The following is a 21,162-nucleotide window of genomic DNA, read 5'->3' on the forward strand; positions in this document are numbered from 1 at the left end:
CACTGGTCTGTAGTTTAATGCATCCTGTCTGTCACCCTTCTTAAAAATTGAGACTGCATTTGCTGTCTTTCACACCTCAGGCAGTTGCCCTATTTCGATAGATTTATTGAAGATTGTTGTTAATGGCACACACAATGCCATTGTTCCATCTATCAGGACCCAGGGAGAGATGTTAACTGAGGTCACCGCTTTGAGGCATTTAGTTCACCTAGCAGTTTCTTCATCTCCTCGCTTGTGTGCAGTGTGTCCAGCACTTGCTGGTACCCCCTACTGCCTCGATTTGCTTGAAGCCTTTCTGTCTCCGCTGTGAATATCTCCCTAAATCGTCTAAACTCTTCACATACTTCCTGGTCACGCCTTGCGAGTTCTCATCTCTTCCTTCCTCAACCTGATTACCTGGTCCTTGGGTCAGCTGGGACATGTCCTGTTGCGATGATATTCTCAATCTCTTATATCTTCCCCTGTTTTCTTTCATTATAGGTCCTGCCTTCAGTCTTCTGAAGAAAAAAAAATCATTCCCAAAGATACTTGAACGTAATTAAAATATTTTTGTGGTTGCCGAATTCGAAAATGTTAATAGGGTTTTCAAACTGGCTCTAATTTGTTATATATAGCATACCTACCCTCAATTAACAGGGAACCTAACCATAACACGTGTATTTATAAATGTTATGACAATTTGCATATACAGTTAGTTAATAGCACTGCCCTAACCATGGACTTGAACCCATGTTATACTGGCCCGCCTCATGGAGAGCTAGAACCACATGATGCCTTAACCCACAGTACCACCCAATCCTACCCTGTGAGTTAAGGCATGTGGTTGTAGCTCTCATGAGGCGGGCCAGTACAACATGGTTTCGAGTCCTTGGCTAGTACAGTGTTGTTATTGATCAATACCACTCGCTCGTGGGTACAATAATATACAGACAGTTTTCAATAAAAATTATAATTTTATTTTTTAAATGATTTAATATTGAACGATAGTTGTATCAACAACGACCACGTGACAATATTGTATCCTTTATTTTGTAATATTTTCAATAGAAACGTGAGTCCTTCACGAAGAGTCTGCTTAAACAATTCCAATGCATTTTGCTACATTTTATAGCGAATACTCTTGGCAAAAACAAAGAAAAAATCACAAATTTTGTAAAAAATGCTTATTTTGTTTATTTCGGAATGGTACTTGGATAATAAGACAAGTCTTGGGTTCCCCATATAGTTTGCAAAACCTGTGTAGAATGCTTATGATAGTGGAAAAATAGGCAAAGAAAAAGTTAAAGGTTCGGTGTGCCTATGGTGTTGAGAGAGCAGAAAGGCACCACAATGACTATATCTGTGTGAAGAAAGTGAAAGGTTTCAATCGATACAATTCGAGTCAGGTGGGAATATCCTGATTTGGAGTCAGCAAGGTGACCTGTGCCACACAGTGAAGATGTTCCCATACCAGTGTTTATAACACTGCCTGACCTTCTGTTGGCAGATGTTGAAGAAATTCAGGGTTAAGGATGTAACACAGGTGATAGCAGTGGAAGTGAATATTAAGTAAGGATTTCAACAGCTCAGCAGTTCTCCCAAGAAGAATTCAATGTTCTGATATGTGACCTCAGACTCTCAAAGCAAACGTCTGAGCTTTTAGCATCTAAACTAAAAGAAATATCTAAAACAAGAAGTTAAAATAACAGCTTATCGGACAAGAGAGGTTGAATTCCTTCCTTACTTAAGCCAAGATGGAGAACTTGTGTATTGCAATAAAATTCCTGAACTCCTTCGAATGGGACTTGAATATCAACCAGGAGATTGGCGGCTGTTTATAAAAGCTCCATTAAAAGCTTGCACAATTGTAACCAATAAGCAACTCTTCTAATTTCTCACTCAGCAAAACGGTAAACGTCTTGTAAAATAAAGGGACACAAGTGCAACTAATGTGACATTTTATTGTGGCAACGTTTCGCTCTCCAGGAGCTTTATCAAGCCGTTACAAACAATACATGGACACAGAGGGTGTATATTCTCAGAGTGAGGTGCAATAGTAGTGGTAGTATAAGTTGTAGCAGTAATACAATATGGTAGAACAATTAACTTGCACATGAGTAAAAGGATATGAACGCTATTACCTGGGTAAACTTCTTGCTTGCTTGCATGAGCTAAAAAATAATTTCAATGCGATTTGTAATTGAGCCCAGCATGATCATTATATTTTTCACATCTTTAATGTTTTTCAACTGGATACCAAATTTCTCAAAAACTTGAGCCAATCAAGCAAAACCGATGACATATTCGGAATCAGCACCACAAACTTACCCTAAAATCAGTATATCATTGACCAGAAAATAATTGTTGATCATTATATAATTAGTGACTTCTCCCTCTCCTCATCCATCCATAACTCTGGATCCGATTTAAGCATCTCCTTAGTTGTTTCCCTTATCATCTCCCGGATGCCCCGGTAACATGATATCATTTCTCCAAGTTCCCTACTTTAGCCCCATCACTGTCTATTGCTGTTCCTTTTCTCAGCACCTTGCTTCTTATGGTCCTCGTCTCAATGTCTCGCTTCAGCACTTCCAGTTTAATGTGTGTGTGCGCTCACCTATATGTACTCATCTGTATATAGTTACAGGGGTCGAGTCACAGCCCCTGGATCCCCTCATTGCTGGCCACCACTAGGTCCACTCTGTCTCAGCCTTATCGTACCTCTTCGTAAAGCAGTGTATGGATCCGGCCTCTACTACTTCACTCTCCAGATTGTTCCACTTCCTGACAACTCTAAGCTAAAGAAATACTTCCTAGAATCACAATGACTCATGTTAACTTTTAAATTCCAGTTGTGCCCTCTTGCACCTTTTTTCCATCTCTGGAACATTCTATCCCTTTTCACCTGGTTGATTCCTCTCAGTATTTTATATGTCCTTATCATATTTCCCCATGTCATTCTGTCCTCTAGTGTCATGAAGCTGAATTCCCTGAACCTCTCCTCAGGACTAGTCTTGTTACAAAGCTCAGCACTTTCTCCAATATCTTGACGTGCTTGACCAAGGGTGGGTTCCATACTGGTGCTGCATACTCTAATGTGGGCCTGACGTACACGGTGTACAGTGTCTTGAATGACCCTTAGATGTTGAAACGCAATTCTTAGGTTTGCCAGACGCACATATGCTGCAGCAGTTATTTGGTTGGTGTGCGCCTCAGAATATTTACTTGTTACAATACTCACCCTTAGGCCCTTTTATTTAAGTGAGGTTTGCAGCCTTTGTCCCACGAGACTGTACTTCGTCTTCGGCTTTCTTTGCCCTTCCCCAAGCTTCACGACTTTGCACTTGGTGGGATTAAACTCCATGTGACATTTAGCAGACAAGGTCTGTGGCCTCTTTTACAATGGTTTCGGAAGCAGGCAAATGTTATGGACACAAAAAATATATGTAAATTTAACGTAGGATCTTTCAATAAAAAGAACCATTGTAACACTTTTATCAAGAGAGACATTCTTTAGTTATTTCAAGGATACCAATTTATTAAATTTAGCACATGATAAATTACACATTTTATATAAAAGTTTGTAACCTATCACAAGACGCATTCTCCAGATACTGAACAGCATCTAACGAAATTTGACTTACGAAGCCTAACACTAAGAAACGTCTCATCCGTTTACATATAATGAAGACGTTTAAAATTATTTTAATGAGGGAGAAAGCGCTAAAACCATAGGGCAATATAGCAAATGGGAAATGGAAGTCATTTAGATTAGAATAAAGGGATAAAAAGGATACCTACACAGCACATTAACATTATCAAGCTTCTTATGAGAGGAATATATATGTATTAACATTTTTAAGCCGCTCAGAATATTCTTCCTAAAGTTATTATGCGGATTCCATTCATATAATAATAATAATAATAATAATAATAATAATATTAATAATAATAATAATATTAATAATAATAATAATAATAATAATAATAATAATAATAATATTAATAATAATAATAATAATAATAATAATAATAATAATAATAATAATAATATTAATAATAATAATAATAATAATAATAATAATAATAATAATAATATTAATAATAATAATAATAATAATAATAATAATAATAATAATAATATTAATAATAATAATAATAATAATAATAATAATAATAATAATAATATTAATAATAATAATAATAATAATAATAATAATAATAATAATAATAATAATAATAATAATAATAATAATAATAATAATAATAATAATAATAATAATAATAATAATAAAAACCTTCACTTCTACAAAATACATGATACAACTGATGCAGACACAGTTTTTATGTTAATGTCGAGGTTTTATTACCTGGACCTCGGCAGACACAGTTGACGAAATATTTGACATACTTTATAGAAGCCTCTGGTTATAGGGAGCATTTCAGGCAGTGTACGTTTATCTTGTCTCTAAGATGCGATTCATAGCAGTCGACTAACACACAGGTACCTACTTACTGCTAGGTGAATAGTGGCAACAGGTGCAAGGAAAAATACCCAGCGTTTCGCCCGTGTCATTTGTTCTGCAAACATTCCCTCGAGTTGAAACGTTGAAGCGAAAACCGTGAAGGAAGTTATTAAAACATGACCATTATACCAATGTGCAAATGCTACAAAATCTACGAAAATAGAGTATTCAACCTCGTAAATACACTTCTATCCTAGCCTGAGCCGGGCTAGGATACACTTGAGAGGAAGAGAACAAAATCCTGAGACCCGTCACCAGTACCCTGTGAGGGATACCTAATAACAGTGTTTCTGACTTATATTGTAAATGTCTTTGGTTAGTAATCTAGAAATGTCTGTAATGTACCATAACTATAAACTAACTACATAAACAATTCTTTCATTCTTAAATATGTTAAAAACTATATTCTATTGTTCTCATGTTCATACTGACCTCGGGTTCAAATCCCGCCCGTGGTATGGTTTGTCCCCAACACCTTACCACAACAATTATCACCTGTTGTCAACCTGGGTAAAAACTCGATATATTTCGGCCTCGTAGTAATTCGTAAAAGGAAATCCCCGTATTTCATAACACCTGCGTTTCAAGACATGCGTTTGGAAATGCGCAGCGCAGCGTAAATAATAGTTTAGAAAAATTTTGAGTGGAATCAGAAGATGCATACATAACTCATGATAAGGAAAGTATTATCCAAATTTCGCCAATAAAAATTGTAAATTAGGATATTACACGGACCAAATGACCAATTTTCTAAAGTACACAAGTGCATTAAGCTTGAAGGCCCTCACTGCGCTGTATGACCCTTGTATGTTAAGCGCATATTTTTCATTATAATAATTGAAGGCCCTCAGAAGTTGCATTATTAAATTATCAGTTTGCAAGGGGTTGAATATAATCAGATATGACATTCAGAAAAGCAGCACTAATTTGTCCAGTTCAGAAAACAATAAATTGGGACCTACACAGACCAGAATCAATCACACTTTTCTCCAGGTAAGAGTCATCATCTCTGATGACATTAAGATTCATGTCAGCCTAGAGAACATAACGTATAATGTTTTTAACTATGGTCTTTAGGACACATAAAGGATCAGTTGGGTTAACTTAGGATAAACAATAACTTATTTGCTATCAGAAGAAACATTCTCCAGTAATTTAACAGAAACCAGTTTGATTAAAAAAATTTGGTACATAACTTACGCAGTCTAACACGGAGAGATTATTAATTTAAGGAAAACACATCAGCTCTTAAAGTTTAAAATTGACCAGTAATAATAATATCCATTTCTACAAGTATATGTACAAGTTATACAGATCATTGCTAACATCAGTGACATACTACTATATAGAAAGCCGCTTGTTATGCTGAGCATTTCCCGCAAATTAGGTCCTTGTCCCAGGATGCGACCCACACCAGTCCACTAACACCCAGGTACCCATTTTATGCTGATGGGTGAACATAGACAGCCGGTTTAAGGAAATACGCCCAATGTTTCAAATCCTCGCCGGAAATTGAACTCGGACACCTCACAGTGTGAAGCGAGAATTTTTGATATCACCAGGCCACGGGCCACCATAGGAAGCCCTGGACAAAATTGTTTTTTTTTTTGTCAGAATAGGTTTTCAAAAAATTCACGGCGTGAACAGTTCACCCGATTCCCAATGTTTATCAACTTGGGAAATTAATTTCACTAGTCATGTGCTAAAAAAGCCATACATCGACAAATGAACTATGAGATTTTACTGTAGGTGTGATGAACGTTCAAATTATCTTCTTGATTCTTAGCTCAACGAGGTTCCATATATTTTAAACTTTACACTGTTATACCCACAATTCCTAAATTTTCCGCTAAATTATTATTAAAGTTACTTAATTTTATTGTTTCAGGTTGATAAGTCATGGACACTGGAAATCATGAATGTGAAGGTGGATACACTGGCAGAAGTGACTGTAGGTTGGGCACCCAGAGGGTCTGGTGGTGTAGAGTATCTTCTCTCCTGGCTGGAAGAATCGGGCTTTGTTTCAGGCCATTTGTTGACTGACCAAGTTACCTGTAAACTGTCCTTGTGGCCAGCTCAAGCATATTATATACAGGTTGGATTTATATTTAGATTTTGCAAACATTCGCGTATTTTGAGTGCTACTGAAGAATTTTTTTTCCAATAGTATTAAACGTATGTTAATTTTGTATGAATTAAGCCTTCAAAAGGGCATGGAATGGTTGACTTTGATAATAGTGATACAAAGAGTGTTGCAAGGTTGACTGTGGCATAATAATTTATTGGTATGTCATTTTGCATAGGCACGTAAAATATTTTGAGCAGTAGGGGCGCCACGAGTACAATGAGAGACAACACAATAAGTGTCATGGGCCCAAGACAGTTCAACTGTCTCCCAGCATACCTAAGGGGGAATACCAATAGACCCCTGGCTGTCTTTAAGGCACTGGACAGGCACCTAAAGTCAGTACCTGACCAACCAGGCCGTGGTTCGTACGTCAGCTTCCGTGCGGCCAGCAGTAACAGCCTAGTTGATCAAATCGTGATCCACCACGAGGCCTGGTCTCAGACCGAGCCGCGGGGTCGTTGACCCCCGAAACCCTCTCCAAGTAAACTCTAGGTACCTGGTAGTATCTGTGTATACTACACTGTATCATCCAACACAAGGAAGGTGAATCTCGCCTCATACAACATTCTTGTAAAGATACAAATTTTTCACTCTGAATCATCATAATTTTGAACAGAAAATTGACAGAAACATTATTTTAAAGTTTATTTAGAGTACTGACTGAAAAAGATAACCTGCACGGAACTATTACCCCTGGCTATAGCGGGTCAGGCTTGACTATAGCGAGTCAGGCTTGACTATAGCGGGTCAGGCGTGACTATGGCGGGTCAGGCGTGACTATAGTGGGTCAGGCGTGATTATAGCGGGTCAGGCGTGACTATAGCGGGTCAGGCGTGACTATAGAGGGTCAGGATTGACTATAGAGGGTCAGGATTGACTATAGCGGGTCAGGTTTGAGCATAGCGGGTCAGGCTTGACTACAGTGGGTCAGGCTTGACTATAACGGGTTAGTCTTGAATATAGCGGGTCAGGCTTGACTATTGTGGGTCAGGCTTGATTATAGTGCGTCAGGCTTGACTATAGCGGGTCAGGCGTGACTATAGTGGGTCAGGCTTGACTATAGTGGGTCAGGTTTGACTATATCGGGTCAGGCTTGACTATAGTGGGTCAGGTTTGACAATAGTGGGTCAGGCTTAACTATAGTGGGTCAGGTTTGGCAATAGTGGGTCAGGCTTGACTATAGTGGGTCAGGTTTGACTATTGTGGGTCAGGCTTGATTATAGTGCGTCAGGCTTGACTATAGCGGGTCAGGCGTGACTATAGTGGGTCAGGCTTGACTATAGTGGGTCAGGTTTGACTATATCGGGTCAGGCTTGACTATAGTGGGTCAGGTTTGACTATTGTGGGTCAGGCTTGACTATAGTGGGTCAGGCTTGATTATAGTGCGTCAGGCTTGATTATAGCGGGTCAGGCGTGACTATAGTGGGTCAGGCTTGACTATATCGGGTCAGGCTTGATTATATCGGGTCAGGCTTGACTATAGCGGTTCAGGCTTGGCTATAATGCGTCAGGCTTGACTATAGTGGGTCAGACTCAACTGTAGTGGGTCAGGCTCAACTATAGTGGGTCAGGCTTGGCTATAGAGGGTCAAGCTTGACTACAGCGGGTCAGGCTTGACTATAGCGGGTCAGGCTTGACTATAACGGGTCAGGCTTGACTAAAGCGGGTCAGGCTTGACTATAGCGGACAGAGCTTGACAATAGCTGCTCAGGCTTGACTATAGCGGGTCAGGCTTGACTATAGCGGGTCAGGCTTGACTATAGCGGGTCAGGCTTGACTATAGCGGGTCAGGCTTGGCTATAGCGGGTCAGGCTTGGCTATAGCGGGTCAGGCTTGGCTATAGGGGGTCAGGCTCGGCTATAGCGGGTCAGGCTTACTATAGCGGGTCAGGAATGACTATAGCGGGTCAGGCCTGACTAAAGCGGGTCAGGCTTGACTATAGCGGGTCAGGCTTGACTAGAGGAGGTCAGGCTTGACTATAGCGGGTAAGGCTTGGGTAAAGCGGGTCAGGCTTGGCTATAGCGGGTCAGGCTTACTATAGCGGGTCAAGGATGACTATAGAGGGTCAGGCTTGACTAAAGCGGTCAGGCTTGGCTATAGCGGCTCAGGCTTGGCTATAGAGGGTCAGGCTTGACTATAGCGGGACTATCTTCACTGTAGCCAGTCAGGCTTGACTATAGCGGGTCAGGCTTGACTATAGCGGGTAAAACTTGACTATAGCGGGTCAGGCTTGACTATAGCGGGTCAGGCTTGACTATAGCGGGAGTATCTTCACTGTAGCCAGTCAGGCTTGACTATAGCGGGTCAGGCTTGACTATAGCGGGTAAAACTTGACTATAGCGGGTCAGGCTTGACTATAGCGGGTCAGGCTTGACTATAGCGGGTAAAACTTGACTATAGCGGGTCAGGCTTGACTATAGCGGGTCAGGCTTGACTATAGCGGGTCAGGCTTGACTATATCGGGACTATCTTCACTGTAGCCAGTCAGGCTTGACTATAGCGGGTCAGGCTTGACTATAGCGGGTAAAACTTGACTATAGCGGGTCAGGCTTGACTATAGCGGGTCAGGCTTGACTATAGCGGGACTATCTTCACTGTAGCCAGTCAGGCTTGACTATAGCGGGTCAGGCTTGACTATAGCGGGTAAAACTTGACTATAGCGGGTCAGGCTTGACTATAGCGGGTAAAACTTGACTATAGCGGGTCAGGCTTGACTATAGCGGGTAAAACTTGACTATAGCGGGTCAGGCTTGACTATAGCGGGTAAAACTTGACTATAGCGGGTCAGGCTTGACTATAGCGGGTAAAACTTGACTATAGCGGGTCAGGCTTGACTATAGCGGGTAAAACTTGACTATAGCGGGTCAGGCTTGACTATAGCGGGTAAAACTTGACTATAGCGGGTCAGGCTTGACTATAGCGGGTAAAACTTGACTATAGCGGGTCAGGCTTGACTATAGCGGGTAAAACTTGACTATAGCGGGTCAGGCTTGACTATAGCGGGTAAAACTTGACTATAGCGGGTCAGGCTTGACTATAGCGGGTCAGGCTTGACTATAGCGGGACTATCTTCACTGTAGCCAGTCAGGCTTGACTATAGCGGGTCAGGCTTGACTATAGCGGGTAAAACTTGACTATAGCGGGTCAGGCTTGACTATAGCGGGTCAGGCTTGACTATAGCGGGACTATCTTCACTGTAGCCAGTCAGGCTTGACTATAGCGGGTCAGGCTTGACTATAGCGGGTAAAACTTGACTATAGCGGGTCAGGCTTGACTATAGCGGGTAAAACTTGACTATAGCGGGTCAGGCTTGACTATAGCGTGTAAAACTTGACTATAGCGGGTCAGGCTTGACTATAGCGGGTAAAACTTGACTATAGCGGGTCAGGCTTGACTATAGCGGGTAAAACTTGACTATACCGGGTCAGGCTTGACTATAGCGGGTAAAACTTGACTATAGCGGGTCAGGCTTGACTATAGCGGGTAAAACTTGACTATAGCGGGTCAGGCTTGACTATAGCGGGTAAAACTTGACTATAGCGGGTCAGGCTTGACTATAGCGGGTAAAACTTGACTATAGCGGGTCAGGCTTGACTATAGCGGGTAAAACTTGACTATAGCGGGTCAGGCTTGACTATAGCGGGTCAGGCTTGACTATAGCGGGACTATCTTCACTGTAGCCAGTCAGGCTTGACTATAGCGGGTCAGGCTTGACTATAGCGGGTAAAACTTGACTATAGCGGGTCAGGCTTGACTATAGCGGGTCAGGCTTGACTATAGCGGGTAAAACTTGACTATAGCGGGTCAGGCTTGACTATAGCGGGTCAGGCTTGACTATAGCGGGTAAAACTTGACTATAGCGGGTCAGGCTTGACTATAGCGGGTCAGGCTTGACTATAGCGGGTAAAACTTGACTATAGGGAGAGAGACTAATGTGACGCTATTCATGAAACTCTTCCTAATATAATACAAAGAGCAAATATAGATCAGTTAAGGTGGCAGGTCAGAGCTGACCAATGTTGTTTTGTTGTATATATTATCTACGTAAAATATTTAAGTTGTCCTCCATTATTAATTGTTATGTAAAGCCGAATTACAATGAATTACCACTGCAACTGTATCATGAACACAGTCATTGTCACAAGTGCAACTAATGTGACATTTATTGTGGCAACGTTTCGCTCTCCAGGAGCTTTATCAAGCCATTACAAACAATACATGGACACAGAGGGTATATAAAGGCTCAGAGTGAGGTGAATACTAGTGAGGTACCATTTCGATGTTCACTAGTGGTAGTAGTAGTAGTAGTAGTGGTGGTAGTAGTGGTAGTAGTAGTAGTAGTAGTAGTAGTAGTGGTAGTAGTAGTAGTAGTAGTAGTAGTAGTAGTAGTAGTAGTAGTAGTAGTAGTAGTAGTAGTAGTGGTAGTGACAAAAGTAATACAATATGGTAGAGCAATTAATTCGTACATGAGTAGAAGGATTAATTGCTCTACCATATTGTATTATTTTTGTCACTACTACTACTACTACTACTACTACTACTACTACTACTACTACTACTACTACTACCACTACTACTACTACTACTACTACTACTACTACTACTACTACTACTACCACTACTACTACTACTACTACTACCACTACTACCACTACTACTACTACTACTACTACCACTAGTGAACATCGAAATGGTACCTCACTAGTATTGCACCTCACTCTGAGCCTTTATATACCCTCTGTGTCCATGTATTGTTTGTAATGGCTTGATAAAGCTCCCGGAGAGCGAAACGTTGCCACAATAAATGTCACATTAGTTGCACTTGTGTCCTTTTACTTTACATATTGTCGGTAATTCTATCAACTTTATTACAGTCATTGTCGCCTGGGCAGGCTTTAAGGTATCTGTTGTCAACGTGAATACCATGGTCATTGTATTAGTGGCAGTACTTCATACCAATAAATGAAATTGAAATTGCAGTGCTGAATGTCAAGGATGAGGTGGTGTAGGGTACATCATACTTGTCACCTACCTCTCCTACCTGTGTATGAGGTGGTGTAGGGTACATCATACTTGTCACCTACCTCTACTACCTGTGTATGAGGTGGTGTAGGGTACATCATACTTGTCACCTACCTCTACTACCTGTGTATGAGGTGGTGTAGGGTACATCATACTTGTCACCTACCTCTACTACCTGTGTATGAGGTGGTGTAGGGTACATCATACTTGTCACCTACCTCTACTACCTGTGTATGAGGTGGTGTAGGGTACATCATACTTGTCACCTACCTCTACTACCTGTGTATGAGGTGGTGTAGGGTACATCATACTTGTCACCTACCTCTACTACCTGTGTATGAGGTGGTGTAGGGTACATCATACTTGTCACCTACCTCTACTACCTGTGTATGAGGTGGTGTAGGGTACATCATACTTGTCACCTACCTCTACTACCTGTGTATGAGGTGGTGTAGGGTACATCATACTTGTCACCTACCTCTACTACCTGTGTATGAGGTGGTGTAGGGTACATCATACTTGTCACCTACCTCTACTACCTGTGTATGAGGTGGTGTAGGGTACATCATACTTGTCACCTACCTCTACTACCTGTGTATGAGGTGGTGTAGGGTACATCATACTTGTCACCTACCTCTACTACCTGTGTATGAGGTGGTGTAGGGTACATCATACTTGTCACCTACCTCTACTACCTGTTTATGAGGTGGTGTAGGGTACATCATACTTGTCACCTACCTCTACTACCTGTGTATGAGGTGGTGTAGGGTACATCATACTTGTCACCTACCTCTACTACCTGTGTATGAGGTGGTGTAGGGTACATCATACTTGTCACCTACCTCTACTACCTGTGTATGAGGTGGTGTAGGGTACATCATACTTGTCACCTACCTCTACTACCTGTGTATGAGGTGGTGTAGGGTACATCATACTTGTCACCTACCTCTACTACCTGTGTATGAGGTGGTGTAGGGTACATCATACTTGTCACCTACCTCTACTACCTGTGTATGAGGTGGTGTAGGGTACATCATACTTGTCACCTACCTCTACTACCTGTGTATGAGGTGGTGTAGGGTATATCATACTTGTCACCTACCTCTACTACCTGTGTATGAGGTGTTGTAGGGTACATCATACTTGTCACCTACCTCTACTACCTGTGTATGAGGTGGTGTAGGGTATATCATACTTGTCACCTACCTCTACTACCTGTGTATGAGGTGTTGTAGGGTACATCATACTTGTCACCTACCTCTACTACCTGTGTATGAGGTGTTGTAGGGTACATCATACTTGTCACCTACCTCTACTACCTGTGTATGAGGTGGTGTAGGGTACATCATACTTGTCACCTACCTCTACTACCTGTGTATGAGGTGTTGTAGGGTACATCATACTTGTCACCTACCTCTACTACCTGTGTATGAGGTGGTGTAGGGTACATCATACTTGTCACCTACCTCTACTACCTGTGTATGAGGTGTTGTAGGGTACATCATACTTGTCACCTACCTCTACTACCTGTGTATGAGGTGTTGTAGGGTACATCATACTTGTCACCTACCTCTACTACCTGTGTATGAGGTGGTGTAGGGTACATCATACTTGTCACCTACCTCTACTACCTGTGTATGAGGTGTTGTAGGGTACATCATACTTGTCACCTACCTCTACTACCTGTGTATGAGGTGGTGTAGGGTACATCATACTTGTCACCTACCTCTACTACCTGTGTATGAGGTGGTGTAGGGTACATCATACTTGTCACCTACCTCTACTACCTGTGTATGAGGTGGTGTAGGGTACATCATACTTGTCACCTACCTCTACTACCTGTGTATGAGGTGGTGTAGGGTACATCATACTTGTCACCTACCTCTACTACCTGTGTATGAGGTGGTGTAGGGTACATCATACTTGTCACCTACCTCTACTACCTGTGTATGAGGTGGTGTAGGGTACATCATACTTGTTACCTACCTCTACTACCTGTGTATGAGGTGTTGTAGGGTACATCATACTTGTCACCTACCTCTACTACCTGTGTATGAGGTGGTGTAGGGTACATCATACTTGTCACCTACCTCTACTACCTGTGTATGAGGTGGTGTAGGGTACATCATACTTGTCACCTACCTCTACTACCAGTGTATGAGGTGGTGTAGGGTACATCATGCTTCTCAACTACCTCTACTACCTGTGTATGAGGTGGTGTAGGGTACATCATACTTGTCACCTACCTCTACTACCTGTGTATGAGGTGGTGTAGGGTACATCATACTTGTCACCTACCTCTACTACCAGTGTATGAGGTGATGTAGGGTACATCATACTTCTCAACTACCTCTACTACCTGTGTATGAGGTGGTGTAGGGTACATCATACTTGTCACCTACCTCTACTACCTGTGTATGAGGTGGTGTAGGGTACATCATACTTGTCACCTACCTCTCCTACCTGTGTACGAGGTGGTGTAGGGTACATCATACTTCTCAACTACCTCTACTACCTGTGTATGAGGTGGTGTAGAGTACATAATACTTGTCACCTACCTCTCCTACCTGTGTATGAGGTGGTGTAGGGTACATCATACTTGTCACCTACCTCTACTACCTGTGTATGAGGTGGTGTAGGGTACATCATACTTGTCACCTACCTCTCCTACCTGTGTATGAGGTGGTGTAGGGTACATCATGCTTGTCACCTACTTCTACTACCTGTGTATGAGGTGGTGTAGGGTACATCATACTTGTCACATACCTCTACTTCCTGTGTATGAGGTGGTGTAGGGTACATCATACTTGTCACCTACCTCTCCTACCTGTGTATGAGGTGGTGCAGGGTACATCATACTTGTCACCTACCTCTCCTACCTGTGTATGAGGTGGTGTAGGGTACATCATACTTGTCACCTACCTCTCCTACCTGTGTATGAGGTGGTGTAGGGTACATCATACTTGTCACCTACCTCTCCTACCTGTGTATGAGGTGGTGTAGGGTACATCATACTTGTCACCTACCTCTCCTACCTGTGTATGAGGTGGTGTAGGGTACATCATACTTGTCACCTACCTCTACTACCTGTGTATGAGGTGGTGTACGGTACATCATACTTGTCACCTACCTCTCCTACCTGTGTATGAGGTGGTGTAGGGTACATCATACTTGTCACCTACCTCTACTACCTGTGTATGAGGTGGTGTACGGTACATCATACTTGTCACCTACCTCCACTACCTGTGTATGAGGTGGAGTAGGGTACATCATACTTGTCAAGTACCTCTACTACCTGTGTATGAGGTGGTGTAGGGTACATCATACTTGTCACCTACCTCTCCTACCTGTGTATGAGGTGGTGTAGGGTACATCATACTAGTCACCTACCTCTACTACCTGTGTATGAGGTGGTGTAGGGTACATCATACTTGTCACCTACCTCACCTACCTGTGTATGAGGTGGTGTAGGGTACATCATACTTGTCACCTACCTCTACTACCTGTGTATAAGGTGGTGCAGGGTACATCATACTTGTCACCTACCTCTCCTACCTGTGTATGAGGTGGTGTAGGGTACATCATACTTGTCACCTACCTCTCCTACCTGTGTATGAGGTGGTGTAGGGTACTTCATACTTGTCACCTACCTCTCCTACCTGTGTATGAGGTGGTGTAGGGTACATCATACTTGTCACCTACCTCTACTACCTGTGTATAAGGTGGTGCAGGGTACATCATACTTGTCACCTACCTCTCCTACCTGTGTATGAGGTGGTGTAGGGTACATCATACTTGTCACCTACCTCTCATACCTGTGTATGAGGTGGTGTAGGGTACATCATACTTGTCACCTACCTCTCCTACCTGTGAATGAGGTGGTGTACGGTACATCATACTTGTCACCTACCTCTACTACCTGTGTATAAGGTGGTGCAGGGTACATCATACTTGTCACCTACCTCTCCTACCTGTGTATGAGGTGGTGTAGGGTACATCATACTTGTCACCTACCTCTCCTCCCTGTGTATGAGGTGGTGTAGGGTACATCATACTTGTCACCTACCTCTACTATTTGTGTTTAAGGTGGTGTAGGGTACATCATACTTGTCACCTACCTCTCCTACCTGTGTATGAGGTGGTGTAGGGTACATCATACTTGTCACCTACCTCTACTACCTGTGTATGAGGTGGTGTAGGGTACATCATACTTGTCAAGTACCTCTCCTACCTGTGTATGGGGTGGTGTAGGGTACATCATACTTGTCACCTACCTCTCCTACCTGTGTATGAGGTGGTGTAGGGTATATCATACTTGTCACCTACCTCTCATACCTGTGTATGAGGTGGTGTAGGGTACATCATACTTGTCACCTACCTCTCCTACCTGTGTATAAGGTGGTGTAGGGTACATCATACTTGTCACCTACGTCTCCTACCTGTGTATGAGGTGGTGTAGGGTACATCATACTTGTCAAGTACCTCTCCTACCTGTGTATGAGGTGGTGTAGGGTACATCATACTTTTCAACTACCTCTCCTACCTGTGTATGAGGTGGTGTAGGGTACATCATACTTGTCACCTACCTCTCCTACCTGTGTATGAGGTGGTGTAGGGTACATCATACTTGTCAAGTACCTCTCCTACCTGTGTATGAGGTGGTGTAGGGTACATCATACTTGTCAGCTACCTCTCCTACCTGTGTATGAGGTGGTGTAGGGTACACCATACTTGTCACCTACCTCTCTTATCTGTGTATGAGGTGGTGTAGGGTACATCATACTTGTCAACTACCTCTCCTACCAGTGTATGAGGTGGTGTAGGGTACATCATACTTGTCACCTACCTCTCCTACCTGTGTATGAGGTGGTGTAGGGTACATCATTCTTGTCACCTACCTCTCCTACCTGTGTATGAGGTGGTGTAGGGTACATCATACTTGTCACCTACCTCTCCTACCTCTATAAATGAGATTATATTTTTCTAATCAGTTTTAGACCGATTATGTTTAGACTGGATTAGTTGAAGGAGATCGTTATGGAATTCATGTTTCACTATAATTTACAACATTTAGTCACCAACTAAAGCAGTTTTCTTTCTAAGAATAAATTTTAAAGCCGATTTAGTTCGTTACGTGAACCGTCACAATCACAAATTTATACTCTACAAAAATCCATGCCCTTCAGAGTTGCTATATAAATGTGATCGTTCGCACTCAGTCACGTGTAACAGAACAACAACCTGGTGACAATGACCACAACGCTCTGACCTGATTTATCGACGATATATAAATTTGTATCTAGGTTTTTCTATGAACGTATATATATTATATATATTAGTTCAGTTATAGGTACAGCAGGAAGTGTATACTGAGGTCACTACCTATGTAAAATGTCGAAGATGTTCTAATTCTCAGAAGCATTCCTCTCGAGTATATTCACTTGGCATTTATGGAGTCTCAAGATTAAGTAATGTCGGTTGAAGAGAAATTACGGGAGATGAATTTGAGATTTTCTTTGCGTCATTGACGGGTCAGCATCATTACCAGTGATGGGTCAGCATCATTACCAGTGACGGGTCAGCATCATTACCAGTGACGGGTCAGCATCATTACCAGTGACGGGTCAGCATCATTACCAGTGACGGGTCAGTATCATTACCAGTGACGGGTCAGCATTATTACCAGTGACGGGTCAGCATTATTACCAGTGACGGGTCAGCATCATTACCAGTGACGGGTCAGCATCATTACCAGTGACTGGTCAGCATCATTACCAGTGATGGGTCAGCATCTTTACCAGTGACGGGTCAGCATCATTACCGGTGACGGGTCAGCATCATTACCAGTGACGGGTCAGCATCATTACCAGTGAAGGGTCAGCATCATTACCAGTGATGGGTCACCATCATTACCAGTGATGGGTCAGCATCATTACCAGGGACGGGTTAGCATCATTACCAGTGACTGGTCAGCATCATTACCAGTGAAGGGTCAGCATCATTATAAGTGATCGGTCAGCATCATTAGCAGTGATGGATCAGCATCATTAGCAGTGACGGGTCAGCATCATTGCCAGTGATGGGTCAGCATCATTACCAGTGACGGGTCAGCATCATTACCAGTGACGCGTCAGCATCATTACCAGCGACGGGTCAGCAGCATTGCCAGTGACGGGTCAGCATCATTACCAGTGAAGGGTCAGCATCATTACCAGTGACGGGTCAGCATCATTAACAGTGACGGGTCAGCATCATTAACAGTGACGGGTCAGCATCATTACCAGTGACGGGTCAGCATCATTAACAGTGACGGGTCAGCATCATTACCAGTGACGGGTCAGCATCATTACCAGCGACGGGTCAGCAGCATTGCCAGTGACGGGTCAGCATCATTACCAGTGAAGGGTCAGCATCATTACCAGTGACGGGTCAGCATCATTAACAGTGACGGGTCAGCATCATTACCAGTGACGGGTCAGCATCATTGCCTGTGATGGGTCAGCATCATTACCAATGACGGGTCAGCATTATTACCAGTGACGGGTCAGCATTATTACCAGTGACGGGTCAGCATCATTACCAGTGACGGGTCAGCATCATTATGAGTGACGGGTCAGCAGCATTACCAGTGACGGGTCAGCATCATTACCAGTGATGGGTCAGCATCATTACCAGTGACGGGTCAGCATCATTACCAGTGACGGGTCAGCATTATTACCAGTGATGGGTCAGCATCATTACCAGTGATTGGTCAGCATCATTACCAGTGACGGGTCAGCATTATTACCAGTGATGGGTCAGCATCATTACCAGTGACGGGTCAGCATCATTACCAGTGACGGGTCAGCATCATTACCAGTGACGGGTCAGCATTATTACCGGTGACGGGTCAACATTATAACCAGTGATGGAACAGCATCATTACCAGTGACGGGTCAGCATCATTACCAGTGACGGGTCAGCATCATTACCAGTGATGGGTCAGCATCATTGCCAGTGATGGGTCAGCATCATTACCAGTGATGGGTCAGCATCATTACCAGTGACGGGTCAGCATCATTACCAGTGATGGGTCAGCATCATTACCAGTGACGGGTCAGCATCATTATCAGTGACGGGTCAGCATCATTACCAGTGATGGGTCAGCATTATTACCAGTGATGGGTCAGCATTATTACCAGTGATGGGTCAGCATCATTATGAGTGACGGGTCAGCATCATTACCAGTGACGGGTCAGCATTATTACCAATGACGGGTCAGCATTATTACCAGTGATGGGACAGCATCACTACCAGTGATGGGTCAGCATCATTACCAGTGACGGGTCAGCATTATTACCAGTGATGGAACAGCATCATTACCAGTGACGGGTCAGCATCATTACCAGTGACGGGTCAGCATTATTACCAGTGACGGGTCAGCATTATTACCCGTGACGGGTCAGCATCATTACCAGTGATGGGTCAGCATCATTACCAGTGATGGGTCAGCATCATTACCAGTGATGGGTCAGCATCATTACCAGTGATGGGTCAGCATCATTACCAGTGACGGGTCAGCATTATTACCAGTGATGGGTCAGCATTATTACCAGTGACGGGTCAGCATCATTACCAGTGATGGGTCAGCATCATTACCAGTGATGGGTCAGCATTATTACCAGTGATGGGTCAGCATCATTACCAGTGTTATTGCTGTTCTTACTGCTGAACAGCGGTTTAGTGCCGATGAAGGTAGCGTAGGTAGCAATGATATGGCCGTGGACTAGTTTGGCTTTAATTGGATAGGAGTGAGTACACAACGGGCAGTGTGAGGGAGTGACTGCAAGCCAGTCCATGGAGGGGGAGCACTTGTGTCTATCAAGTCGGTCGGCCTAGGAGTGAGAGCGGATGGGCTGAGCCTCCCACTGACCTGGGTGAGCCTACAGAGGGCAGCACCTAAATGCCGCGAAATATGAACTAGACAGAGCAGACGGCTAGGCTGTGTGTTCTGACAGTACAGGCTGTCTACATTTGCTCGGCCACGCACCTCGCGTCGTCCCGACGCGATAATACTGGTGGCCCCGCAGGTATAAGGGAATTACTTACACCAGCTACCCCAGAGAGGGACTGGCTTTCGCTCACTAGTAAATCAAAAATGGACATAAAAATGCAACAGGCAAAAAAAACTCTCCCAACCAGGGGAAGAGAAAACTGGTTTGCCCGCGCTGTTTCATCGAGGCGAGAGTCCGGAGACGTCAGCACTGGAACTAAAATCTTCTATGTACAGGTTGTCCGCAGGGCTGAACATCAGTTGACCACTCGTCTACAAATGTTGTTGCACCCTCACATCTGCAAACAATGACTGACAGTAGGATTTCCTAAGGTGTGACATGTGACTCAGAGTGCAGCACTGCCCTGACTGTAATACAGGCTCTTCTTTTTTATATAAAAACACTGGGTGCACATACCTACAATAATACCATATCCATGGAATTCATTACACTCTGGGTACCCTTCTAAAAGTATTTACATAATTACATGATGTTGTCCACCCTGACTCCATTATCGACTAGCTATACAATGTGTGTGCATTTATACCCATTTCTGCAAGCAAACAATTAGCATAACTAGCGTAGGAGTCAGACAAGTCAGTAGGTACGTCAATGTCACAGAAATGTACTGTTGTCCTGGGTCGCAGGCCATAAGTATGGAGCCTTACTGGGCCGTCTTCCGTAACAGTAGTAGTGGGAGAAGGGATAGACGGGTTGTCCCTAGCATTGGTCTGATTGTGGCGTTGCAACGCACACGACTCCAGCTCTGCTTCGGCCTGCACATGGTCCACATACTTCATGTGATCAAGGTGGGCTTCCTTGATAGTTCCCGTAGCAATCTCCCTCACCTCGAACTTATTGCCACGGAGCTGTCGTAGGACACGGTAAGGACCCACGAATTTTGGGACAAGTTTGTGCATACCTGGGGTCTGCACTGGGTTGAGCAACATAACTTTGCAACCTGGTTCCACTTTGCTTTCCTTGGCGCGGGCATTGCGCTCAGACGTGAACCTATCAGTAGCTTTCATAAGGTTCTCTCGTACCCGCTGGAAGACAAGCTGCGTTGTCCTCATCTTTACTACACTGGGGTTATCAGTATCGTAAGTAGGTCTAGGTGGAGCAAACAGAATTTCATATGGTAAGCGCTTGTCATAGCCATACAAAGCAAAATGAGGTGTCTCACCGATCGAGCTGTTGAGGGAGGAATTTAATGTACACTGAACATCTGGGATAGCCTCATCCCATGTAGTACAACTTGGGTTAACGGTTACTCTGAGCACCTCCAGGACTTTGCGATTTGTACGTTCAGCAAGACCATTACTCGCAGGGTGGCGTGGAGCTACTGGCGCTTGGTGAATGTTGAATCTGGAGCAAAGATCCTGCATTATGCCATTTATAAACTCAGACCCATTGTCTGACAGAAGGACACGTGGGCAAGTATGACGAAGAACAACATGCTCACGGAAAGCACTAG

At 43.4% G+C, this 21,162-nt stretch overlaps 1 protein-coding gene across 1 annotated transcript in view; it reads left to right on the forward strand.

Moving 5' to 3' along the window:
• LOC128701164 (uncharacterized) overlaps nucleotides 1–21,162 on the forward strand; it is a 258,951-nt gene that overhangs the window by 202,955 nt on the left and 34,834 nt on the right. Inside the window, exon 7 of the mRNA XM_070100482.1 lies at nucleotides 6,394–6,600. Within this exon, the coding sequence (XP_069956583.1) occupies nucleotides 6,394–6,600 (207 nt within the window). The remainder of the gene's footprint in view (nucleotides 1–6,393; nucleotides 6,601–21,162) is intronic.

Source organism: Cherax quadricarinatus, chromosome 73 (assembly GCF_038502225.1).
Source record: "Cherax quadricarinatus isolate ZL_2023a chromosome 73, ASM3850222v1, whole genome shotgun sequence".
Lineage (NCBI taxonomy): Eukaryota > Metazoa > Arthropoda > Malacostraca > Decapoda > Parastacidae > Cherax > Cherax quadricarinatus.